Genomic DNA, 25,964 nt, shown 5'->3' on the forward strand with positions numbered 1-25,964 from the left:
TATCTATGAAGCGCCTTGAGGCGACATTTGTTGTGATTTGGCGCTATATAAATAAAATTGAATTGAATTGAATTGAATTGATTGTCATGTGGTTGGTTGCGGTTAATAGACTTACATTAGTTTATGTTAGCTAACTAGTGACAGAATCGATAACAAGAGAAAAATAAGGACACTAAAACTAAAGATCACTTTAAGGGGATCACATTTGTGCTGCCCCTGGCCGCAACACCGAGTTTTATGTTAAGAAACAGATGATATACTGTCCACTTTCACTGTCTGTCTCTTTTGAGTACTGTGTGGAGGAGAGCCTGTTTGAGCCGCCACAGCGGCAAGCTGGACTCCAACACTTACAGAAGATGGCGCGAAACATGTTTCACTTATTTCTTAAATCCAGCTTAACAGTGTCACATCTATTTCAGTTTTTGAGAGCAGGGCTCAATGGTGTAAATTAGCCTTTATACATCTAGCGCTTCATGTGCTCTTTAACACAGCCAAGGACACTAACCACAGGCTGTGATTTCACGTGGCAAACTCAACCTCCTTATTGAAGAGGAATTCTGCTCATTTCTGGTGCTATATACATAGCTTTTATTTCAAATTAATTATTATTATTTTATTTCAAATGCACAGTGGAGCTAAGACAGGAAAGCTAGGAGAAGGAACACGGGGGAGGCAGAGCACGTGTCACCCTGTTCTTCCCAGTGAGCTAAACCAGCCCCCCCAGATTTTAATTTTTGTACTAATAGAGTGTATGTGTACAATTCAGAGTTCAAAACGATCATTTGTCTTATACTGGGCCTCGGTGCGCTCCCTCAGTTCATTTTATGTATGAAACAAGTTGCTATATCTAGCTAGACTAGCTTATGTTCCCTGAAGGTGTTTGTGTGTCTACTGTAGCATTGTACAGATAGCTTAAATCCCCAGGACGCTATTTTCAGTTGGGGATTTTTTATTTTTTAAATAACTGTAGTCAGCCCTATTTGTTATCTTCTGAGTCAACCAAGATCCACTTGGCAGAAAAGATCAAAACAAAACACTATTTCTTTATTTCATTTTCCTCAAATGTCATTGAGATACAGCATCGAGGCGGCAGTAGCAAGTAAGGCAACAGCTGTAGCCATGGCAACACCTAAACAACAAAAAGGAGGACAGTCAGGACAGAGTACACAAGCATGCATGTCCTTTAAAATATATATATATATTTTCGATAGTTAATCATTATCAAAGCACTACACAATAGACTTTAGTTATTTGAATACTGAGCCCTAACAGAAGACGATTGGATGATACAAAAAATATAATAAGCAAATGTATCATTCGTCTTGCTAACACAATTTATTAAATGTAGATGAGAGGTCTTTACCCATGTAGTTTTTCTTGTGCTCTGGCGCCTTGACTTTTTCTTGAGTGGGCTCTGAAAACATACAACACACATTTGGATCAGCTAGGTTAACATCCCTCATCACCAACTCCTGCTTGATTATTGTGAAAATGGCGTAACTAAAGTACCATCAGTGTGCACATACAGATGTTCACTTGACTTAACGGTTAGAATTTGTTAGTGTCATAAAATGTTGCAGCTAGGGAGTAAGTTTGTGAAGTCAGGATGATTTTATTAAGTAACTTATTAATTATTTGTTGTTTCAGTTTAACTTTGTGATGGGAATTTTCAACAGACATCATTAATATAAACTGTAAACTGATAGTTATCATCGCACCACTGTTAACAACAAAAATAACCATTTATTGTTGTATTACTGAGGCTGAGGCTTTGAGGAGGTTGCTGACTCTATCACCAAATGATGACAGAGATGGGATATTGAGATTTTCCCAACCCAGGAAATTCCATTGAAGTGAACTTTTTATACCCATCCATTAGATGGATGAGCTATGATGGTTTTTAATTTGTTTTAATATACATCTAACCTCACATCTGCAGTTTGGCACATGTTCTCCGCAGCAGCACGTCACAATTACATATTTTGCATTCATATAGTAATGGCACTAAGATTTGGTCTGGAGGTAGGTGGAGCAGGTCATCTAGTAATCAGAAGGTTGGTGGTTCGATCCTGATGTGTGTGTGTCAGATAGAAAGCACTTAAGCATAGGGATAAAAAGTGCTTGTATGAATGGGTGAATGACGCATGTTGTAGTGTTTTTTGTGCTCCAGGTGAGTAGAAAAGCGCTATATAAAAAAAAATGTGTCCATTTACCATTTAAACAATACCGTGACAACAAAAGGAGAAAGTGAAAACTGATACCCAAACTAGAAATTAGGTTTTGGTGTGAAAATACTACTTTACAAACACAAACTCTGTGCCCACCTGGTGTAATATCACACCCTGTGATTTCAAAAGTCGTTTCCTGTCTGGTATCCAAGTCTTCCTCGGCTGCATCAATGTCCAGCATCTCCTTCAACCGCTCAGTCACCTCAGATAAACCCTCATCACTGAACTGGTAGTCACACACACAGAGTGGCCCGCTCACTTTCAGTGGACAAAAGATACGATGGGGGAGGCAGAACAGCTCTGAAGGACAGACAGAGAAGCGCAGGTACAGTAACTAATATTGAGAGGTCGTGGATTTTAACATCTCTTCTAATGGTGCTCATCTATTAAGACATGACAGTAAGGTTATTCACTTCTAACTTTCATTCATTCTAAAAAAGTTGCTTTGAAGACGTCGCCATCAAGTGATCAGGTGTAGACAGACAACATTTTTCTTATTACTCCTTATTCCTCCTCCTTACTCATTTAAAGAATTGTGGGAGAAAGATAATAATAATACTAATAATGGATTGCATTTATGCAGCGCTTTTCGAGACCCTCAAAGCGCTTTACAATTCCACTATTCATTCACTCAACCGGCCTCCTCAGTTCCTAGATGTTTATAGTATTGTTGAAAGATGACTGGGAACAGTCTGAAAACTGAAAACAGTGGTAAACATGGCCCTGTTCTAACTTTTTTGAGATGTGTTGCTGCCATCCCACTAAGTGCTTTGATACATTTTAAAATGCTACATTTTCACAGTTTAAACATTTGATGCTTTTTATGTCTTGACCTTTTTGGAATTGGGGCTGTAGTTGTAGCATTTGTACTATTTGAACTAAACTGCTTCAAAATTCAGTGAGTTATGATCATTTTAGCTGTTTCATCTCCATAGACTTACATGGATTAACAGGTCTGGATCCCCCTTAACAATACACAAGCAGTGTCATTCTTGTGAGAAGCACTGGCCACATGTATACATGTGGATACACTGTGTTCATACCAGACCAACTATGAAATTGGGGTTTGGGATTAACAATAGCGTGTGCCATCCATTACTAATTGCTCACCTTGTACTGTTGAGGTCAGGTCTTATCTGTGTTCAAATCCTGCCTCTATGTGTTCATTGGCTGGCAGTAAACCCACCCATGACCCTGAACTTATCTATGTACAGCTGTAAGCAAGTGATTGGTGGAGCATACTGTGTCTGCACCTCTCTGTTGTTTGTCTCTGCAGCTGCCCTTGCTCTCCTGGTCTGATGCCAGCAGCTCCTCCAGCATCATTTGAACTCTCGTGGCCACCGTAGAAACCACATCCCTCTTCAGCAGCTGTCCGCAAGAGAGGTTTTCGTGAGAAAAGAATAAATTCTGTTTTCATTTCATTTGTGGGTCAGTCTTTTTCTCAGATGTTGAACTTCAGATCTTTTATCTGGAACGACCCTTATGTTAAAGAATTACCTTCTCTGCCAGTCTGGCCTTTGGCTTGTTGCTGTGTAGATAAGCTCTGCTGTGGATTGCTCCTGTTACTGACACGCTGCCGCCACACTGCTGAATCACATCTGTTAACCTCTTGTTTTCCTAACACAAAGGAAGGGAAATTTTTATTTCATGGTCATGCACAAACTTCTCAAAACTTGACTTAGCTTTACTCCAGCAAATATGTATAATTTTAACAGAAATGTACCAAACACAAGCACATGTGTCCATTTATGGCTTCACTGCCACTACTTGTGTGACGTGTCATCTACCAATCACAAGGTCTGTGGTTCAATTACGTGCTACTGCAGTCTACATGTCAAAGTACCATTGGGCAAGATACTTAACCTACTGGATCCATAGGTGGAAACCTACTGAAGTTTCCACCTATGGATCCATCGGAATGTGAGTGTATGTGCAAATGTTAGATATGGAGTTTAGGTACAGAAAAATGGGGGTATGAATGTGTGCTTAGGTGAATGAAGCTTGTAGTAAAAAAAACAGTGCTTTAAGTGCTTAATTAGAGTAGAAAAGTGCATCTCTTACCGTTGTGATGAGCAGCTGAGCTGTGTATGTCTGTCTCACATTCCTCCTCTAGAGAAAAACACTGGAAGTCAGAATTTTTTTGCTGCCTTTCAACAAAAAATCACTTGTTATTCATCATCAAGCCACAGCAGTCTATGTTGGAATTGATTTGCACATAAAAGTGTGCAAATAATCGATCCTAAACCAGCAATCAAGCATTTATTCATTCATTCAAGTATCATAAACAACCTGTCCCACTGTGAGCTCCGAGTCCTCGGGTAGCCTTTTTCCATCAATCAGACACAGTCCGCTCTCAATCTGGTGTGCCCACGCTTTCAGTCCTTCCTGAAACAGAAAACCAAGTCAGAACTGTTCCCATGAAGAAAAAAAAAAGGTCTCATGCATAAGTGTGTGTTCCAACCTTAAGGCATTCCTCCATATTTCCTGTGCTGGTTCTGTTGTTTGGTAGTGGTAGCAGCATGTCTACATTTAGACTGCATGACACGGTGGCCCAGGAGGAGCACAAACCCGACTGGTACTTCCAGTCTGCAGGCTTAGCCACACTCTGGGAAAACATATAAACAACAACAACAACAGCATTGTATGAAAGAGAACAGCACAACATATATCATGACTGTTAACCTTGTGGCCTACATCTCACTTTAAAAGGTTTAATTCACAACCCCGGATAACTGTAACGTGGAAGGACTTTACTGCTGTGTTTGTGAAATCAGAACATAATAGATTTCCTTGTTCAGTGAATAAGACTTATAACACCATACTGAAATAGTGTTCCAAAACTGTAAGATTACATGTTTTGGGAAAAGCAAAGAATGTTTTTTGAAGGCAGTACACATTTGAGTAATATTTTAGAGCTCTGCAGATAGAAGCTGCTTTTCTGTAAGACATGAGAGATGCAAACTGACCTTGGGGTCTTTGATGTCAAAGGTCCTACAGACAGTTCTAGTCCACTGGGTTAAAGAACATCCACAAACACTGTATGGTAGCTACCTGAGCCAAAGGCAAAGCTGATGAAAAGGATACTTTCTGGTTTTGGGATTGATGTGCAGCGTGACACAGTCTGTGACATCATCATCTGCAGGGTCCCACAGGTGCTCAGAGGAGATCAGATTTTCCACTGCAAACAGCAGCTAGACACACACACACACACATGCTGGATGATGTTACCAATTTTTTACTTTTCTGTGGTTACATTTAATTTCACTCCTTTTGGAGTTGGGGATTATTCTAGCACTGAAGTGCAAATGTCAAAGACAAATTGAAAGACTGTTTCTAGTGTATTAAAGTTAAGTTAAGCAAGCTCCTTATGGAGTTGTAGGGTTTTCAGGCAAACCTTTGTCCTCAATGTTATTTAAGATATACTTGACTGGGTTTAGAGCTTTAATTAGTTCAACAACATCAGCTAAAAGAAAGTTTGCATTTTGGTAAAAAAAAAAAAAAAAAGAAAAAAAAGTTGAGATGATCACTGATGCCAGTGTTTTTGTGAGAAAGTTTCTAATAAACCTCTGAATTATTTTTATTTCTTTTATAGCTACATAAAGAACAAAATCATGTTCCAACAATATTTCCACCATCAAACTGAATTAGCTCTTCACACACTTTGTGTTTAGTCTTGAACCACATGAAAGTCACATGATGTCTTCTATCTGAACAAGCTAAGCTAACCCTGTTAGCAAATTTTAATATTAAATAAAGCATTTTTAACAAATCTGTGCTGAACTGTAAAGACTTATAGTGATTATTATCCATTCAACACTAAGACAAAACTGGTAAAAAAAAAAAAATGCATCCATGGGAGAATGGCAAGGCAAAATCTATAGTTGACCAGAAAGAACACAAAGGCTTGCGTCACATTTCCGAAAAAACATCTTGAAAATGTCCAAGACTTTTGAAAAAATATTTTGTAGCCTAATGAGGAAAAAACAAAACTCAGGTTTTTGGTAAGGTTTGATTCCCGTTACATCTGGCATAAAACTAACAGCATTTCATGAAAAGAAAATCTCACCAACAGTCAAACTTGGTGGTGGTAGTGTGATGGTTTTGAGCTACTTTGCTGCTTCAGTACTTAGACAACTTGCCATAATTGATGGAACTATGAATTCTGTTCTCTACCAGAAACTCCTGAAGGAGAACGTCTGGCCATCAGTCAGTACGCTGAAGCTCAAGATCACTTGTTATGATAATTTTCTGAAAAACATACCAGTTCTTGCTGCCACACGTAGCACATCCAGGTATTAGGTTTATGTGCAATTACTTTTTCACATCGGGCCAAGTACTGGAGGTTTGGAGGCAAGTTTCCTGCACTTAAATTGTCGAATTTCCTCCATGATTTTTCTTTTTTTTTAAGCTTTGGAATTCACAGCTGGTGGAACGATCTATTTATGTGCAGCCACTTATGTGTTAACATTCATGGAAGTCACCACTACTGGAGCTTAGCAAGAGTGAGAGCATAAAGCACCAGGTGACAGACATATTAAAACATTTTATTTAAATTTGACATATAGGCTGCACATTTTTAGAATCACTTAAAACAATGATAAAAAAAAAAGTAAATTGTAAAAAAAATTTACAATGCTCATTTTGATATATTCATTTTAGATCAAAGCCACAGAGAGTAACTGGATTATGGGCAAAAAAGCTAAATGTGGCTCTAGAGCTGCAGGTTTGAGACCTCGTTTCTAATCACTTAAGTTGATTTTCGATTAAACTTCACACTACAAGCTATAGCACATTACAAGAATTTCAAAATGATTTTGCTGGAAACAGTGTCAACATGACTCTTACCTGTCGGAGTGTAGTTAGTGCGTCCTTGGCATCTGCATCAGTGATGATGAAGACTCCCACTACAGAGAGGCCTCCGGGCAGCATCCTGGACACCTGGAAATCAATAGCAAACATGAACCCTTGCAGTGTGCAAGTCCGTCTACCTAGGTGCACAGCTCATTTCAAAGCATTTAAATTTCCTCATTTAATACATGAGCATAATACATGCTGAAATCAAATCAGTTTGTGCTGGAAGAGAGGCATGGCCCTCTTTAACTACCTGTCGAGCATGCTCGGTGACCCACTCCTTGTCCACAGAGTTTCTAGCTGCAGCAGCAGACTCCTCCTTTTGGGGGGTCCGAATTGCCATGACAACATAATCCCTTTGCGTTGAGCTCTGAAATATTTAGTCAGTAATATTGATTAATCTCTCTTCACTCCACACCTATCGTATTGTGACATATGGTGCTCGCGTATTAATTTTAAAGCATGTGTACAGTACTGTGCAAAAGTCTTTAGCCACTCTTTGATTCTTTAGATTTTGCCAGAAAAATTGGAAATAGGTCCAGTGATTTATGGAAATGTGCAAATATACATGGAAATACAGTATACAGGCTAAAACTCAGTTATAATTCTAACTAGCTTGAAAGTCAATATTCAGCATGTCCACCTTTATTCTTAAACACAGCATGAACTCTCTTAGGCAGCTTTCTAGTAATTTCTTTACGCAGTCTTCATGAATTGTTCTCTTGACTTTCTGAAAGACTTTCTGCATTTTGTTTTTTTCTCTGTCAAGATGATTAAATTAAATTTTATTTATATAGGGCCAAATCACAAAAAAAATGCCTTGAGGCGATTTATACTGCAAGGTAAAGACCCTACAATAATACAGAGAAAACCCCAACAATCATATGACCCCCTATGAGCAAGCACTTTAGTGAGAGTGCAACAATGCAGAAGCAAACCACAACAGAGGCTCTGTCAATGTTTTACAGGTGGCTGTAGACAATTGTTGCTGCACCACTTTCCTGACTGTCTGAATACATATTGACAATTTGAACGAAAGATTTCAAATTTGGATTCATCACTCCATAAGACCTGATGCCATGGATTTTCAGTCCAGTTCTTGGAAACATTCCTCTGAAAATGGTCACATGCAGAGACTATACTGCAATAGACAGACCTTCAGAAAGCCTGAAGAACTGCAGCTCAAGACCATGATAAAAAATGACAAGAATGTTTGGATCTTTGGAAATAAAACATAGAAAATGGGGTGGCAGAATATTTGTGCACAGTACTATATGTAGTGCATTTAATTAATTTCCATCTAATCTTTGAGAACATAGAATCATTTTCACCATTTCACAGCTCACATAAAACTGAGTAACTCTGGACTCCATCCTGAAAGGATTTTAGTATTTTTCAACTATTTTCTGATATTATATGGACAGAAGGTCTAATAGACAGATTCACTTTCTTTTCTTTTTTTTCTCATTTCACTTCTTAAGTTTAACACAATTGACAAACGTATTGGAATACTATTCAAAGTATTTGTGACTGTTACTTGCTTCTAAAAAGCACTTTGGTTGTAGCCCTTATTCAATATCTTGAACAAATTTTACATATGCCACCGCTAGACACACTCTTTTCATATATAAAAAATTTGGTATAATGAATGCAAAGTTCTAAAGCCTCTGTTTTTACACATGGCCTAATACACGACAGATGTTAGTATACACAGGTACCTGTCCAATTAGCAGTCCTGTGACTGGGTCTGCCTTTTGTTCACAGAGTTTCGACAGATATCCCTCCACATCATCTTGGACTATATATCCACGACCCATTATTTCTGACAGGGAAATGAAGAGGTGATATAAACATTGCACTTTATCCAAGAGCTTCTGTAAATAAACAGTTCACGGAAAAAGAGATGTGGAGCACTACAACAAGTGAGTGTTTCTAATCTATAAATACGGTTGAATTAAAAGCAGTAAATATGCAGTCGCTCATTGATTATTTACAGCTGTTTGCTCCTCTAACTTTAGCTAGCTCATATTTTAGCTACATTTCATTAAAATAACAGTCCAGGTTCACTATAAAATACAGCGTGGACGTCATGAGCTTCCACGTACCATGGAAAATAATCAAAAGAAGTAAAACAGTTGCTAAAACCTCAACCAAAAAAGCAGGCAATTTTGAAAGGTCTAATGGTTCGTCAGCAGACAAAAAAAATGCATTGACAGATTTCCGTCGCACGTCTGTGTCGTAATAGGTGACTCGGGATGGAAATGGTCAGTATACCAAAGCAAACTAGCGCTGTGTTTTACTTCAAAATAAAATTTGCTGTAATAAGAGCCAAGTAGGCTTGGAGGCAAGACCAGATAAATACATTGTAGCTGCCCATATACATTAAATTAACAATTTAACTTTTATATTCGGAGAGCGTATATCGATTCATCGCATCTCAGCTTTAATAAGTAGTTTTCATTTACCTCGTATAACTTCATTACCTTATTTTGAAAGTATGAAGCAAGCTTCCTGCCTGTGTACGCGTCTAATTTGACATTTTTTAGTTGTTAGTTTGGTTTTAGACGGTGCACAGATTAAGATTGTTTTACAAGAGTTTACAGTTATTCTTCGGGACGAGTAGGCAGCGATGGCGGTCGTCCTGCTTCAGGCTCTGGAGCGGACGGAGCTGAATAAGCTCCCGAAAGGCATCCAGAACAAGTTGGAGAAGTTTGTAACGGAGCTGCAGAATGCTAACGAGGCGCTCCAGACTCAACATGAGCGATTCAAAGCAGACAGCGGTGGGTACTTAGAACAAGTCCATATTGGTTATCTATTTGGCGTTTAACTTGCTTTTGTTGCTTGCTAGATTCCAGTATTCTAGTATTTAGAGTACTCACTCTGTTTGGGTATAAAACATGTTGTATGTGTTTCACTACCCTTACTCCTGCACGCTAACGTTAGCTGCGCTATCAAGCTAAGGCTAATTTTGGCGGAAGCGAGATGTGTCCAGTTGTTGAAGTTATTTTATTATTAAGCAGTGATGTGTAGTGTGTTGAAATAAAAAACAGTGCCCAAATTATTGAAAAACATCTTGTACCAGCCTGTGTTTTTATGTTGTCGCCATTAACCAAATGCACACAATGTTACTGTAAATTCGAATAGAGTTTGGCACTACCTTTTATCAGTACTGAAAATGGGATTTTGTCAAATTATAAGTTAATATATATGTAAATATTATATAGAGATATATATATAAAATATAAATAAATAATAATCAGCATTGCAGATCTGTGTTTGTGACCGGACAAGTACTGAAGTGTAATTTCTTGTGTACACCTGTGTTCCTGTTGACTGTTGCCCCTTATAGAGCAACAGTACTTTGACATGGAGAAGAGATTGGCGGAGAGTCAGGAACAGATCTTGTCTGCTACCAAAGATCTGCAGACCCTCAAGGAGGAAAATAAAAAGCTCAGTAAGTCATCATATGCATATCAGCCGGTGTCTTTATTCTACATGTTGTCTATATCAGCACAGAACTTAATTGTACAGTCCACTTTGAAAAAAATTACACTGATGTTTAATGATGCACTGATTGTGAAATTCTGGGAAAACAGGATTATAAAAAAATGCAGGTTGAAATCAGATGCTGATATGTTATTCCATTTGTTTAGTTTCTTTTTTAAAATTTGTTTGTTGTTTCGGATCAAATAGATCTTCAGTAACTGAACAGTTTTAACAATACTTTGTTTTTATTCACTTACATTTCCCATTTTTCCTAGAAAAATATAAATAACCGAGGGGTGGCTTGACACGTTTGCACAGTATTGTAAGGCCGATAACAAGTGATATTGGTTTTAGCCAATGCTGATATTCTGCTGTTATAGATGACCATCCTTGTTGATGTTCTATGTTATAGGCCTAAACAAGGCCTATTTAGTTTATAACACTGGCTGAAATGTTTCTGCAAAGACACTCTGAGTTAGACATTTCAGAGGTTACAGCTGCTAATGGCACCTGATTTGGGTGTGAGGGTTATTAAAAGAAATCTAGTGTAATTCACTGTACTGTCATTTTATGCTTTACCAGAGACTGTTTTTAAATGAATCATGAGGTTTTAGTGTAGTCTAGCACTGTTTTTCTGGATCTCGTGATGCCATGGGTTGTAATGTTTCTCTCTTCAGATGAAGAGTTGAGCGCTCTAAAGGGAATAGAAGGAGAGAGCACCGAAGATAAACCATCGCAACAGGTAAACATGCCCATAAGGGCTTTATATTGACATAACTTAAAAGCTGTGTTGATACAATTATGCTTCATTTAATGGTGCTACACCTAGCTAAATCTTTAAACATGGTCAGTGTTTACTGCCATGTTGTGCGAGTACATAGCATATCACTGGGTGGGTTGGTTGGTTGCTGCTAGTAGACAATGATTGTTAATCTGTTACTGATAAAATGCACAGGAGGAATCGAGGGTACAGAACAGGCCAATCACAGTAGTCATGGGCTGTGCTGACTTGACGTATAGTTACATTTCTAGGGAGGTGAGGTCTGACGGATTTCCCACTGAAGCATATATCCTAGAATTTTATGCTGTAGTGGACTCACCAAAAATATAAACTCTATTCTAAAATCGACATCTTTAAGCTTGGTAATGGTAGCATCATTTTGAGATTATTTAACAGAAAAAAGGATTATTGTACTTGTAAATATACATTAATTAGTGTGCAATTACATCTTCTAACTAATTACTGCATTCTCATAAACTCAGAAGTGATCTATTAAAAACGCATTGGAGCAGGTACTAGTTATTAGGAGCTACCATGTGTGCCCCTCCATCTTGGATATAGTACTCACGACGGACACTGTTGCCCTGGGTTTTATGTATGTGCTAGAGACTGGTCTGGAGAAGAGAACTGTGGTGTCTGATATGGAGGCAAATTATAATTCCTTTTCTGCATTTTCAGACTAAACAGTTTATTCTTACATTGTGTGAGAGTTTTGTCACCAAGTGTCAGAGTCCAGCAATGTTAGAGCCTCTTCAAATAAAGCTTCACTAAAACTGGCTAAGAGTAGCTAGCACGTGTAAAAACAGCAGCGCTTACCAGGATATTCTCAACAACTCACGTCAGTATCACTGTCATTGGTCACAAGTGAGCTTTCCTGACTCGGATTCCTTTCACAATTTTTGCATACTCCTCCAGAGTGAAGAGTCTGTACTAATTCTGCCAAGAAGAGTGCTGAAATATCCATCCAGAGTTATACCAGAAGCTCTTGTTGATGGCTACCTCTGTTTGAGGTGCATCTTGCTAAGAGACATTTAACCAAGTATTAGTGAGGGTGTACGCATGTGTTTGAGTCTGTATGTTTTTGACCCTGTGTGAATTAGTGAAAAACCATTACCTCAGCTAATAAAAAAGAGACCTTTTACTCATCATTAACACAGAAATTCCTTTAGAAGTCTGCTGGAGATACCGGATAATTGTTACACATTTCAATTTTCTACACACTCTTAGTGTAGTAGTATAATTCAAGTACTGTTTGTGCACGTATGTATGGATACAGCAAACCAAGACCAAGTATGAGATTGAGGCAGAGAAGAGAGAGCTGGAGCGGTTGCTAGAGAAGAGAACACAGGAGGTGGAGAACGTCTCTGGTAAGTTCACTACAGAAGCTATACACCTCGATAAATTGTGCATGTTTGGTTCAGTGGAAACCTGTTAACGCTTCTTTTTGTGGTCTGTGCATTTGTCTTTGCAGAGGATGTGAAACGTCTCAATGAGAAACTGACAGACTCAAACAAAGTGAAGATGGAGCTGCAGTTAAAACTGGACGAGATACAGTCGTCTGCAGCATCTGTACAGGTGCGCCACACACACACCAACAGGTTCACCTTATGTTAAACACACCAAATAAACTACACAATAAGCAGGTAAGAAGCATAATATTACACACAAACAGATGCTTTGCTTTAATCTGTGTTTCAGATGTTTGCTTAAACTGCAGTCTGCCAAGAACAGCAGCTGCACTTGCGAGACGGGCTTGGGGTCGTCTTGCAAGGGCTTGAGGCTAAAATGACTGATCACAATAATCATTATTTTTGACTTAATCGAGAAGGCCTGCAGTCCTGCAGAGAAAGTGCTTACTGGCACTGAGTTCTACTTGTGGAAGCCAGACAAGGGGCAGTCTTTTAGAAGACAGTGACCTTTTAGTTGGACAGTCTTAAAGGGATAGAAAATGAAACTGTTTCTTTCAGACAAGATGTGTTGAGGCCTGTTCAGGTTGAACAAAGATTGCGAATTATTTATTTTTGAGCTTATAGTAAAAGCCATAATTGGTCCCCCTTTAAAATGCCATTTTTTTCCTCTGGAAATCTTCTTTGGCGTGAAGAGAGAAGTGTTACTGGAAATGTATCTTACAGCACCGGGAGAAGCGCATGGAGCAGGAGAAGGAGCTGCTTGAGAAGAAGATCGAGTGGTTGACTGCAGAGCTAAAGACCAAAACTGAGGAACTGCTGAACACCAACAGAGAGAAAGGCGAAGAGATCCTGGAGCTGCAGAGCAGTCTGAAGAGCAGCGAGCAGAAGGTAAGATTGATACAGTACTGTATTTACATTCAGTACTGTATAAACTGAATGTAAATTCCCTGTTGGTTTTAATCTCCTTTATTATCAGTAGTTGTGGAATATGTAGGGTTAATTAGCTATTCTAGCCACAGCGCTAACGTCTTTATTAACAATATTTCCTTTCCACAGGTGGCTGTACTGGAAAGTCAACTCGCTGTTCTGAAGGAAACCGGCGAAAGTCAGAATAAAAGAGCTGAAGACCTCAACAACAAACTGAAACAGGTAACAAAGAAACACATGTGTAGGGCTGCAGCATTTGATTATTTTAGTAATTGATTAATTGGATAAGAAATACTTTTGACTTATTAATGAGCAATAATAAATATTCAAAAGAGAAAAAAATAAAGGTCTTTCAAAATGAACTGTTCATTGGTTTCCATTTTAGAAACTGCAGTGTTTTTGTTTTGTCCGTCATCTGTTTCATTTGTCCAAAAAAACACCAAAAAACTCCTTTGTTTTTATGCATCATATTCAATTTTAGTTTTTAGAGAAAACATTTTCTTAAATGCAAAAATGTATAAATGCTATCAAGTAGAGTCAAAGTCAAATAAAATAAGATAAATATGTGATAAGTCATAAAAATGTCATCTATACTCTGTCTTCTTGGAAAGCTTTATGAGTTTTTGAACATGTTTCTGCACGTGTCAGGAGCTACAAAGTTTGCTTTTATTTATGTCTGAGTTTGTTGATCAGGTGCTTTGATAAAGGACTCCCACCAGCTTTTTCCCAGTAAAGGTTTTAACGCTGATCACAGGAACAGCGCTGCTGTTTTGGATGCTAAAAACATATTTTCTTTCCCTCAACATCTCAGTAATGGCTCCGCCTCTTTGCTCTTCACTGTGTGTAAACAGACTCCCTCCATATTAAACTGTGCCAGCGTCACTGTCTCTGTAGTGTGTTATCAGTTTTTTTTCAGACTTTTCATTTTACGCGCTGCTCATGAATACATTTCTATTGGAGCTGTGATTTTAGTGGCAAACGAGGGTGAAACCCTCTTGTTTGTGTTTCCATGGTGACAGTGGTGAGCTACAGAGCTGTGTCAAAGCGCTTAAACTCTAATTAGTTGCCTTCAAAACTTTGTGCTCCAGGATTTATTGAAAGATCTCTTCAAGTATGTTTAATGGGTTTATTGATCAAACAATTGATCAGCATTTTTTTAATCTGCCAATTTAATTAATAGTACAGTGATTGCATACACATATTTTATGCATTGCATTTATTTTCTAAATGTATTTCCAGGTCAAAGATGAGAAGAGCACCATGGAAGAGAAGTACCGCAACGAACTCAATGCTCATGTCAAGTTGTCTTCACTCTATAAGGTGAAAAGTCACTAAGATAGTTGTTGCTTAAATAACTAAGACCTTCTGTCACACTGTAGTGCCATGTTCTTCTAAGAGTCATTGTTTTCCTCCCTGTAGGGGGCAGCAACAGACATGGAGACAAAGACCCAAGAACTGAGCAGAGCTGTTGAAGAACTCAGCAAGCTGGTGAAAGAAACACTTGAAGGTACAAATCCATGTTTTTAGTTTTGTTTCTGCACACCTGGTCATTAAATAAAAGTCTGAATATTAGTTTATAATGCAAACAAAAACTAGTGCCATCATCAACCCCAAAGCCTTTGTAGTAAATGTGTATTCTTAATATATTTAACCTGCTCTGTACCTTTCCATATTCAAAGTGTTACTGATGACCTCTGTGTGGTTGATTTTGCTCTCTTTGCAGCCAATAAGGCTCTAGAAAAGAAGGTGTCAGAGGGTGAGGAGCTAAAGACTCGTCTTGAAGAAGAGCTTAAAGAGAAGATCAAGAAAATGGAGAAGGAGTTGGAAAATGCTACAGTGAAGGCTGCAGGCAAACACTGCTGTAAGAACACACACACGTCTTACCTGTGCTTATCAAGCTGAAGTCTGCTTTTATGAGAACGTCTCTGGAAACCCATAACAGCTTTATTTACATGTGCATGTTGTGTTCCAGGCTTGCCTTCTATGACTGAAGAACAGTTGGATGCCATGTGCCCTTCAGCAGCCTCCATTGCAGCGATTGTTAAACCTGGCATGAAGTTCTTTGATGTGAGTTCACAGGATTTTACCAAGGTGTCAGTGAGAATTAGACACTACGTCTGAATCCAATAAAACACCTTTGGGATGAGGTAGAAGGGCTATTTGGTATTATGAATATCCAGAAAAGGTGCCATAAACCACATCATCATGGAGCAGATTTTTAAAGGAGTGTTTTGAACAAAACTTTAGGCCATTAGAGAGCATTGTATTGCTTTGCTATGTTACGTCAAAAAAAAAGGGAGGGCTTAACCAAGGATAACCATTCATTTGTTTATTGTGGTTGTTACTTGAGACACTCTGATATATTGCAAGTTTCTAGATATTTTCAAGTGTGCTGTAAATCGTCCTTCCAGTAGTGTATCTGTGCTACTGTAGTGTAGAGAGCAGTGTAGACTTTTGTGCTTAAGAATTCTTCCTTTGCTGTCTCTGTGTTTAGCTGTATAATGCGTATGCTGAGTGTCAGACACACCTTCAGCTGGAGAAGCAAGAGACGAGGAGAGTGAGCCGTGTGCTGGATGAGATTGTTCAGGAGGTCGAATCCAAAGCTCCTGTCCTGAAACAACAGAGGGAGGAGTATGAGAGCATGCAGAGATCCATGGCCTCCCTGTGCAACAAACTGGAGCAAGCTCGAACAGTAAAGCAGCTGTTTTATAAACCCGATTGATTCACTTTTTGATTTGTTTGGTTACATAAAACTTACATATTGTTCATTTTTTGCCATTAGGAAATCTACAGTTTGCAAAAAGAGAAAGAGGAGGTAAAGCAGCACTGTGATACCCTGGAGAGAGAGAAACTGAGGATTGAAAGACTCTTGGAGGATGCATCTGCTCAGGTATGCTAAGGCTACGTTCACACTGCAGGTCTTAATGCTCAATTCCAATTTTTTTTTTTTTGTCTGGTTGTTCACATTACAAATAAAATGTGACAGCAAACGCGCTCTAGTGTGAACGGTTCACGGCCCTCAAAGCAGCCTGCATGTGCAAGAGAAGACGTCACACACAACATGCTTTGTTTACGGAAGAAAAAATGGCGGCTATAGAGCTAGTGGGTGTTGTTGCAGCAGTCTATCAATTTCTGCACAGTCGTAACCGACAGAATTTTGACAAATTAATTAGAGAAAGAAGGACACAGAGAAAAAAGAGAGCTGTAACAATGGCCTTGTTTGCAGCAGTGGCTGCTACCTCCGTGCAGAGGTATATATGGACATGGAGTCAGAACCAGGAGTGGTGGGATTGGGATGTGAGAGGCTGTCTTCTCCGGCGCTGAAATTGCTGTCTGTCTTGTGTCAGTGACGTAAAAGACGGATTTAATGCAACATGACCATTCAAACAGCAGTTGCTTTCTAAAATATCAGATATGTATCGGATTCAGTACAACATACGAAAGTGACCTACATTGGATTTGAAAATATCGGATTTGTGCCGTTCAAGCTGTCATACCATGATCGGATATGGGTCGTATAGGGTCAGAAAAGTCGGATTTGATGCACTTTTGCCTGCAGTGTGAACGTAGCCTAAGATATTCAGAGCAATACACGGAAGAAATTCATTCATTAGTGCTGTTATATCCGATTAGGTTTAATGCCCATCATGTGAGTGGGGAAATAATAAATTATTAATGTCAAACACAGAGTAGAGCTTGCACTGATTCTTTTCTCTCCAGGTGTGTGGTCTTCTGGTGGAGTTGGAGGAAGCCAGAGGCAACCACGTGACCAAGGATGACGGCAGCTCTGCTGACATTTCTAGGACTTCAGAGGTGATCGGCCCTCACCAGCTCTCTTTCCGCAGTGTGGAGGAGCTCCACAGGCACAACCAAAGCCTTCTGGGAAGGCTGAGGGAGCTGGAGGAGGAAAAGGACAAACAGCAGAGCCAAGTAACATCAGCACGGTAAATGTGATGGGGCTATTATATTTAGCCCTGCTACTTGTTTTTATAATTGGTGTACAATTGTGTCCACAATGCAGTAACACAAATGTCTTAACACTGAACTTTCAGTAACTAGTAGATGTGATTTTAATTGGATGTACAGAAGCAAATCAATCTGACCATTGGGAGTTTTGTGTCTGCACGCCACTGAGATGACAAAAGATTGGACTGTAATGTCCGGTGTGGTAGTCACAGTAGGACTAGTCAGCATTTGTTTTTAGGTAATTTGATCAAAGATTGATTAAGGAATCTCAAAAGATGCGTTAGAGCAGCGATCCCCAACCTTCGTGCCTTGGACTGGTACCAGTCCGTGAGTCGTTTGGTACCGGGCCGCGAGAGTTGAGGCTCAGATATGAAATGTATGGTTTTCAGGGATTTTATCGGTTTTCAGCGTTATTTTGTTATTGTTTTTATTGTTTTTATTGTTAACTCGGTTTTCCTGGGTCTTTTCACGTGTGTTATAAATAAATCTTATTTTTTCGGTACCGGTACTAATTTTATTTTGTTGTATTTATCCGCGACACCCTAAAGGCCGGTCCGTGAAAATATTGTCGGGCATAAACCGGTCCGCGGCGCAAAAAAGGTTGGGGACCGCTGCGTTAGAGGCTTGCTGCCACTCTGTGGGTGATTGTGTGATTTCAATTGAATTCAGCATTATTATTTATTTGTTATTATTAATGCTAAAACACATTCTGCAACAGCATGGGTAAGCTGGTGAGCATGTACATGAGTCTTTTTAGGCAATGAACTACTGAGCTGCTGAAAATTTTAAACATTGTTTTGTTTTCTAAACTGCAAATTTCCAAGTTCCTAAGAGTGTACTCTTTTTAAAACTTCAAAATGAGCTCAAATATTTTTTTTAAAAAAGTGAACAGTGTCTCAGACTCAACCTTTTAAATCTTGCATTTGCACTATTTTAATTAAATATGGGGTTTAATTCATTTGCAAATTATCAAATTGAATTATAGCTATTTTACCTGTCATGGAACGGGGATTGTAAATACTTTATTGTAGTATTTTTAACAATATTGCAAATTAATAACATTTTAGCTAATAATGGTACATTATTTATCTTGGTATTCACATTACTGTCAACCAGTTAATTATGAAGTCAACTGATATCTTTATTTATTGTAGTTAATCAGGGAAATTATCTGTCTATTTTAAAATCAAAATTCAAATTCAAATTTTATTTGTCACATACACAGTCATGCACAGTACGATATGCAGTGAAATGCTTAGACAACTGCTCGTGACCTAAAGAAAAAAGAAAAGGCTATGAATAAGATAGGAAATAAATATGAAAATTAAAAAGGGTAAATTTAACTTGGAAGGAATAAAATAAAATAAAATATAAAAATTAAGTTAAAAATGAGATAACTGTACAACACAATACACAGTATAGAAATATATAAGAATGTGTGAAGAAATATAAATATATATATATATATATATACACAATAACAGCAGCTGTACAAGTATTAACTGGAAATGAGGAATATAATGTCCAGTGTTGTGCAATCCACATTATGTAGTGTCTTTTAAAGATGAAGTATGTGCCCTTGGTTTCTTGTAGGATATCAGAGTTGGAGTCCAGTGTGGATCGACTTCATAAGGAGGTGGAGCAACTGAGAGAGCAGAGGAACCAGCAGAAACAGCTGGCAGACTCAAATGCAAGGCAGAGAGACATGTACAAGGCTTTGCTGACACAGAGCACTGGCTTCAGTCTGCCTCCTCAAGGTGACAAAAATACTAAGACCTGTATGTAGCATCTTTGTTGGTGAATACACACACAGTCAAGCTTTTATTTTTATTTATTTATTTTGTTTGCAACATCAGGTCAAGACTCTTCTCCCCAACCTGCACACGGTCGCTCTTCAATACCAGCTACTCGCTCTACTCCTCAGAGAGCTGCTGCTGCAGAGTCGGCACAGAATGCTCAGACAAAAGCAGCTTTAAAACAGGTACACACGAGCACATCTCTATATGAAAGTGAAGGTTGAGTTAGGAATCGAATTCATGAAGCTCTTCTGATGTGCGTCTGTTCCCAGCTCAATGACGCCTTCGCGCTGTATAAGAAGGAGAAGGCAGAGAACGACAGGATACTGAATGAAACCAATGATCGGCTGCAAAGGCAGCTGACAGAACTCCGCTCCAGCCATGCCAAGCTGACTTCTCAGCTGGAGTTCAGCAACAAGCGGTTGGTTTAGGACACAAATCACTAATGTGACAGTTTATGCTTTTTGTACCCCTCGCCTGTAAACGGCTGAAGGAGTATTGTCGCTAAATGCAGTGACTCAGTTTTCAAATTGATACAATAGTTGCATCTACTAAAAATCTTGTACGAGTTTGAATGTCAGTGACCTCAAGGTCAGGAGAAATTTTTCTCAATCTTGTGAATACAATAACTTAAAAACCAAGTGATGTAGCATTGATACCATTGGTGTGTCTACCAGGAGGCTTAGGGGTAGTACTGGGAGTTGCCAGGATTTATTTTTAAAGGCTGAGATCTGTGTGTGTTTCTAAATACCAGATACGAAATACTCCAGGAGGCTGTATCAGCATACCGCCGAGAGATCATTATCCTTCAGGAGAGGAACCAAAAGATGTCTGCAACAGCTCAGCGACACGAGCACGTTATCCACACAATGAGCCAGGACCTGAGACAGGCTAATGAAAAAATTGCTCTGGAAGAGGTGAGCAGGACAAGCAGTGGGGATCAGGACGGCTAGAAAGATAAAGGGACTTATGGAGTCAGTTGGGCTGGATGTCATTCTAAATATAGCAGAGACCACAGTATTGTGAGAACGTTAAACATTAAAACCAATATTTTCCTAAGATAATATTAACATAGTAGCTTAATTTAGGCACATATGGGGTTTTTTTGCACTTGTATAACTTAATTTACAGCTGGGCCACTTGACCACTGCAAGGAGTTTTATTTATAACTTATTTTGCTAGACTAATGGGTCTGTCTGCTTTTTAACCTAAAGGACCGGTTGACAGATTTTTGTGTTGTAAAATTTCCGCACCTTCTTTTCTCTCTTTGCAATGGAAATGGCCCAAAAGTACATCTGCCTCTCTGTACATTAGGTTTCAGCAGCCTGAGTTGATCAAAACAAGAGAGGATTTTCAATACTCCAGAGTTCTTTCTGGTTTGGTCTATTAAACACCTGTGATATGTCTGAGAAGTTTATATTAACTCACCTTGGAAGTACATTAAACGTCACTATGAATGATTGGTGACGTTGAGGTTATAGTAGACTGTGTCAATGTGCGTTTTAGGCTTCAATTCCACATTTACTTCAAACATCTTTTAGCACTGGCGGATTCGCAGTTTAATGGTTGAGCCACACGTGACACCTACGTGTTAAAAATAAAACCAGACTGCCCCATAAAGGCATAACCAGTTAGCAATTTATGTTCATGTAGCTTTTGCAGTTGCTTCATAAACATAAACGGAATAAAAAGGGAAATGAATGTGCTCCCTAGTAAGTTAAAATTCTAATCATGTGTACTTTTGGGTCTGAACGAGACAAAACAAAAATAATCTTTCTTGGTGAGAGCAAGAACAAAATATTACACATATGATCCTCTGAATTTGGATCAAGTTCATGGTCATATTTGTTGTTTCATGGGCACTTTTGTCACCTTTGTCATTTTATCAGTAACCTGCCTCTGTCTGTAGGTGCGTGTGGAGAACCTGACTAAAGAGAGGGACATGTTGAGACAAGCAGAGAGTCGACTCAGTCGAGAGAAGGAAGCCATGCTGGCTGAACAACGTAACCAGAACTTGTTGCTCACCAACCTCAAGACCATACAGGTACCATATTACAGCAGCAGGGTTTGGAGACATGATGCTTTTGGTCATTTCTATATGTATGAGGTAGGGCAGGGCAATGTGGACAAAAATATTTATCACGATATATATTGGAAAATTTGCGATAACGATATAACTGATATCGATTTAATTCCACAACTTTATTAGTGTAAAAAAAACCCATCAATTTATTTTCACTCAGCTGTTTTTTATGTGCATTAAAGCTATATAAAAATGTAACGGTGCAAATGCAAATTCCTTGCTGATACTTTAACCAAAAGGCATTTTCAGTGGAAATGGGCTGACATATCCTGAGCATAACCATGTATAATATCCACAAAAGTTAAAAAGAGGTGCTTTGCAATATGAAACTGCAGTGTGCCAAATAAATAAGTCAAGTCCGTATTTTTTGGACCGTAAGGTGCACGGGATCATAAGGCACATTAAGCGAAACAAATCAGTCAGATAAGTCTAACTTTACTAAACTCATTCTTCGTGCTTCCTCCACTTCTGTACCATTGACTCATTAATGCTGAATTCTCTGTTCCCATGTTCTACTGCGCGATTGATAGCCTTGAGTTTAAAATGTGCTTCATACGCATGTCTCTTAACAGGTGCCATTTTGGGGTCCTTATACACACACACAATACGGTAATATTATGTTGAAGTGCAGTACGTATTACTCCGCTGGGCTCCTGACTACGGTAGCTGTAATGCTCTGACAATCCATCAAGTAGCGTGGCTTCGTAGCTTACCAAAGTCGTACTAAGACATTTTTTGACAGATTTTTGAGCATAAAATGAGTTTGAGGTCAGTAAGCACAACCAGAATTCATACATAAGGCGCACCAGATTTTAAGGTGCACTGTTCATTTTTGAGAAAATTAAAGGCTTTTAAGAGTGCCTTATTATTATAATAATAATAATAATAATGGATTGCATTTATATAGCGCTTTTTGAGACCCTCAAAGCGCTTTACAATTCCATTATTCATTCACTCTCACATTCACACACTGGTGGAGGCAGCTATAGTTGCAGCCACAGCTGCCCTGGGGCAGACTGACAGAAGCGAGGCTGCCATATCGCACCATCGGCCCCTCTGGCCATCACCAGTAGGCGGTAGATGAAGTGTCTTGCCCAAGGACACAACGACTAAGACAAACAGAGCTGGGGATCAAACCGGCGAACCGGGTTACAAGATGAGCTTCCCAACCCCCTGAACCACGGTCACCCCATTATAGTGCAGAAAATACGGTTATAACGACGATCCACTTGCATGTTCTACAAAAAATGTGCTTTGGTGGGTATCTGACGGACAAAAACCAAACCAGTTCCACATCACTGAGGTTGCAGGTTTTTAAAAACAATTCTTGTTCATCTGTTTCATTCAGCAATCCACTTTTGCCCTTCTTGTTTTCCGTCGCCGCCATGCTTTTTCTGCCATGTGCGTATGAAATCGCGATAGACATATCTATCACGAGATATTGCCTAACATTATAAAGTATAAAGTGAAGTATAATGTGGCCCAGCCGTAGTATGAGGTGTATGTAAATATACCAAAGCTTTAGACTACTCTGAACACCTGTTTTGGTAGTCATCTCTTTCTCCTTCAGTATAGGTATAAAGCATGTCTAAAGTTTAAAACTGTTAAATTCTCTTTCTTGGGATGTCATGTCTAGTTGACAATGGAGCGTGCAGAAACAGAGACACGCCAGCATCTGAACAACAAGATAGAACAACTGGAGTCAGAATTGGCTTCGATGAAGACCAGACTAGAACAGGAAGTGGCACAGAGACATGCCCTCGGGCGTACTATGGACGTATGTATAATATTTGTGTTTATTTCTTTCATTGTAAACGTTGTTGGAGAGCGCATGGCTCGAGTAGACTGATAGACTGATTGTGTGTGTGTGTGTGTGTGTTATAAGAGTTTCATTCCTTGTTCCTTTGTAACCTCCATTTGCTCTACAGGCTCAGTTGTTAGAAGCTAAGAAGCAGCTGGAGACCCAAAACACACTGCAGCAGAAGACCAGGGAGCTGCTGCGTAGCTCTGAACAGCAGGTGGCAGCACTGAAAGCCCAGCTGGCCTCTGCTACCTCCTCTGAGGCTACCACCACCTCCAGCACCACCACCACGCCAGTTACCAGGGCCGTAGGCCTCCGAGCACCATTGAGAGGTAAGTTATTATGGTCGTACAAAGGGTTAATGTACCTGTATGCTCAAAGTCAGCTGTAAAACAATAGTAATGTCTCCCACAGTGCGCTCTCCAGTCCCAGCAGCCTCCCAGCTACCCAGCCAATCAGAGCAGGAGCTCTCAGAGGTGAAAGGTCTCCTGCACAGTGTTGAGGAGAAAAAGAGTGAATTAGAGGAGCAGCTGAAGAGTGCTAATGCCTCCGTAGAGCAGTATAGATCCGTGGTGCTGACTCTGGAAGACAGTCTAGAGAAAGAGAAGGAGGTACCGCTCCTAAATACTACTAAATACTGTACTTCCTTGCTCTGTGCACCTTTTAACATACTCTCATACTGACCTTTCTTCGTGCTTTAGCTACGTTCTCCTCTGGAGGTTCGTCTGAAAGAGTCTGAAGAGGTGCAGAAGCAGCTGGAGAAGAGGATTTTAGAGTTGGAGAAAATGAAGCAGCAAGAGCAAGAGGAAAGAAGAAAGGCTGTGGGTGCAGTGGAGAAACAAGTGAGTTATAATTTAACACGTCATTAAGGCTGTATGCCAAATTTACCATCACATTCACACCCATGATGTCAACTTCTGACCACAGCTGTCTGTTTCAGGTCCCAAAGTCAAACGAATACTGAGAGTTAAAAACGGTCTAAATTCTTTCATCTTTAATTAAATCATCAGCGTTGTTGCTTTACCAGGTGTAACAATTAAGTTTAACATCCATGCATCCATGAAAACAGAATTTATTACATTTAACGGAATTAGAAGTTAACAGGAAGTTAGCTCGCTAGATCCCACCTAAACATGTTGTGCTACGTGATTGCTAGCGACACAGCTATGTTAGCATAACATTAGCACAGTGAAGCTGGAGGATGAACGCCAACTTTTTTCCACTCATTAAAAGTTAACGTGAGGGATTCTTGTGGTCAGGGACAAATGCAACCGCATAGCAGGATGCTATACACGGGCCAAACTTCAGTCAGGAGAACAACTGAGATTATTCATCCACAATATGAGGTTAGTCATTAATATACTGCAACAACATGGGAACAGAGCAGCTGCGAGAGAATTCAGCATTAATGAATCAATGTTACGGAAGTGGAGGAAGCGCAGTTTTTGGCTTTCCCCATATTTCAAAAATGTTTCATCTCTTTGCTATGACTGTCGCCCGGCATAATTTGCAGATGGTTTTAGCCGCTGCGATGCTTTCGACCAAAACCGGCGCAGCTTGATGACATCATCAACATGCGCTATCGCGATAGAGCGGTATAGTCAAAATCTCTATCGTTGGCCAAATTGATATCGTTTCTATCGTATATCGTTTATATCGCCCACCCCTACCCTGAAGATGGCTTAATTCAGGGTTTTCTACTAATCCCTAGACCGTGTGTTTTATCGTCTGCATCCCAAATCAGACCCAACTGAGGACCCACTTGGTGCAGGAATGGGTAATATGGCCCAAACATATGATATTTCAGAGTATTACCACGATAGCAATAAATTTGCCAAAATACAGAAAAAATTGGTTGTTATTCATTTGACAAAATAAACGTAACACATTGACTTGAAATATTCTATGAAAACTACTTTAAAAAGTGCAATAACTTTAAGAAGTATAAAAATAAAATTTCTCCCCCTGTTCTTTGCCTCAGACTGAGGTAAGGCTCTGTCATACTACTTGACTATAAATCTGTGGTTAGTGCATAGTAATTCACAGATAACAATGAGTCTGGGAGTGCCGTCTTGAAAAAATGTCCTTTTCCCTAGGGGTGTATAGCAGGTCTAGCTGCTCACAAGCTGCATGAAGCCTTCCTTCTCCACTGTTTGGATTGGCATCATATCTTTTGCCAAACAAATGGTGACAGTTTGGGTAATATCGTCTACGTCCAGGTGAATAGAATCAACCTTTTGGGATTTACTTACCTGGATCAGTGAGAATACATCAAATCATACAACTGGCGAGAGACTTGGTGATGCCATGCTGAACTAGCTTACTTTGTTTTAGTTTTGTAGCATTAGCTGCAGAGCTTTCCTCCCAGGCTTTCAGACATTCCTGATACAGGCTTGGGTGCTGATGCTTAAGAAGGTGAAATAAGTTAGAGACATTTCCCCCCTTCGACATTACAGGCTTTTTGCACTCATATTATCGTGGTCTGTTGTGTATATGCTGGTTTGTATCTAAAATAATTCCACACCACTAAAGTAGCTGCTCTTTTGGGAATTGAATCTCCAGCAGTAACGTTTCCAGCCATGTTTGCCTTCACCATCACAACTTTAATAACTTTGTGCTGCATGACCCACGTGAGC

General features: G+C 39.4%; 2 protein-coding genes across 6 annotated transcripts in view; one reads left to right on the plus strand and one right to left on the minus strand.

The window, feature by feature from the left end:
• Window positions 1-779: 779 nt before the first annotated feature.
• odr4 (odr-4 GPCR localization factor homolog) lies at window positions 780-9,301 on the minus strand. Its single transcript, XM_087851461.1, has 14 exons — window positions 9,185-9,301; window positions 8,798-8,901; window positions 7,333-7,449; window positions 7,074-7,166; window positions 5,313-5,419; window positions 5,195-5,231; window positions 4,690-4,833; window positions 4,518-4,613; window positions 4,290-4,337; window positions 3,726-3,845; window positions 3,482-3,596; window positions 2,325-2,528; window positions 1,364-1,414; window positions 780-1,129 (listed from the first exon to the last, which is right to left on the minus strand). The coding sequence occupies exons 2-14, from the start codon at window positions 8,894-8,896 to the stop codon at window positions 1,059-1,061; spliced, it is 1,302 nt and encodes a 433-aa protein (XP_087707587.1). The 5' UTR covers window positions 8,897-8,901; window positions 9,185-9,301; the 3' UTR covers window positions 780-1,058.
• A 306-nt stretch (window positions 9,302-9,607) lies between these two features.
• The window catches only part of tpra (translocated promoter region a, nuclear basket protein), a 40,920-nt gene continuing 24,563 nt past the window's right edge, over window positions 9,608-25,964 (plus strand). For all 5 annotated transcript variants that reach the window (XM_087850691.1, XM_087850696.1, XM_087850693.1 and 2 more), the window contains exons 1-23: window positions 9,608-9,859; window positions 10,429-10,533; window positions 11,243-11,307; window positions 12,623-12,713; window positions 12,818-12,921; window positions 13,479-13,643; window positions 13,812-13,904; window positions 14,922-15,002; window positions 15,102-15,189; window positions 15,406-15,543; window positions 15,655-15,749; window positions 16,177-16,374; window positions 16,465-16,572; window positions 17,403-17,626; window positions 19,242-19,405; window positions 19,505-19,629; window positions 19,717-19,865; window positions 20,199-20,361; window positions 21,354-21,488; window positions 23,164-23,304; window positions 23,456-23,660; window positions 23,743-23,939; window positions 24,030-24,170. In XM_087850691.1, coding sequence (XP_087706817.1) covers window positions 9,709-9,859; window positions 10,429-10,533; window positions 11,243-11,307; window positions 12,623-12,713; window positions 12,818-12,921; window positions 13,479-13,643; window positions 13,812-13,904; window positions 14,922-15,002; window positions 15,102-15,189; window positions 15,406-15,543; window positions 15,655-15,749; window positions 16,177-16,374; window positions 16,465-16,572; window positions 17,403-17,626; window positions 19,242-19,405; window positions 19,505-19,629; window positions 19,717-19,865; window positions 20,199-20,361; window positions 21,354-21,488; window positions 23,164-23,304; window positions 23,456-23,660; window positions 23,743-23,939; window positions 24,030-24,170 — 3,126 coding nt within the window. In that variant the 5' untranslated portion in view covers window positions 9,608-9,708. The remainder of the gene's footprint in view (window positions 9,860-10,428; window positions 10,534-11,242; window positions 11,308-12,622; window positions 12,714-12,817; window positions 12,922-13,478; window positions 13,644-13,811; window positions 13,905-14,921; window positions 15,003-15,101; window positions 15,190-15,405; window positions 15,544-15,654; window positions 15,750-16,176; window positions 16,375-16,464; window positions 16,573-17,402; window positions 17,627-19,241; window positions 19,406-19,504; window positions 19,630-19,716; window positions 19,866-20,198; window positions 20,362-21,353; window positions 21,489-23,163; window positions 23,305-23,455; window positions 23,661-23,742; window positions 23,940-24,029; window positions 24,171-25,964) is intronic.

Source organism: Neolamprologus brichardi, chromosome 14 (assembly GCF_056152115.1).
Source record: "Neolamprologus brichardi isolate AB-2024 chromosome 14, ASM5615211v1, whole genome shotgun sequence".
In the NCBI taxonomy this organism is placed as follows: domain Eukaryota; kingdom Metazoa; phylum Chordata; class Actinopteri; order Cichliformes; family Cichlidae; genus Neolamprologus; species Neolamprologus brichardi.

What these genes read in the sequence shown, in the direction of transcription:
- odr4 (XM_087851461.1), bottom strand. Translation starts at nt 8,896, where the DNA reads ATGGGTCGTGGATATATAGTCCAAGATGATGTGGAGGGATATCTGTCG. An exon ending in TTGACATCAAAGACCCCAAG is followed by an intron (nt 4,834 to 5,194) that starts GTCAGTTTGCAT and finishes ATGTTTTCCCAG; the next exon opens with AGTGTGGCTAAGCCTGCAGA. An exon ending in CAGAGACAAACAACAGAGAG is followed by an intron (nt 2,529 to 3,481) that starts GTGCAGACACAG and finishes TCTGTCCTTCAG; the next exon opens with AGCTGTTCTGCCTCCCCCAT.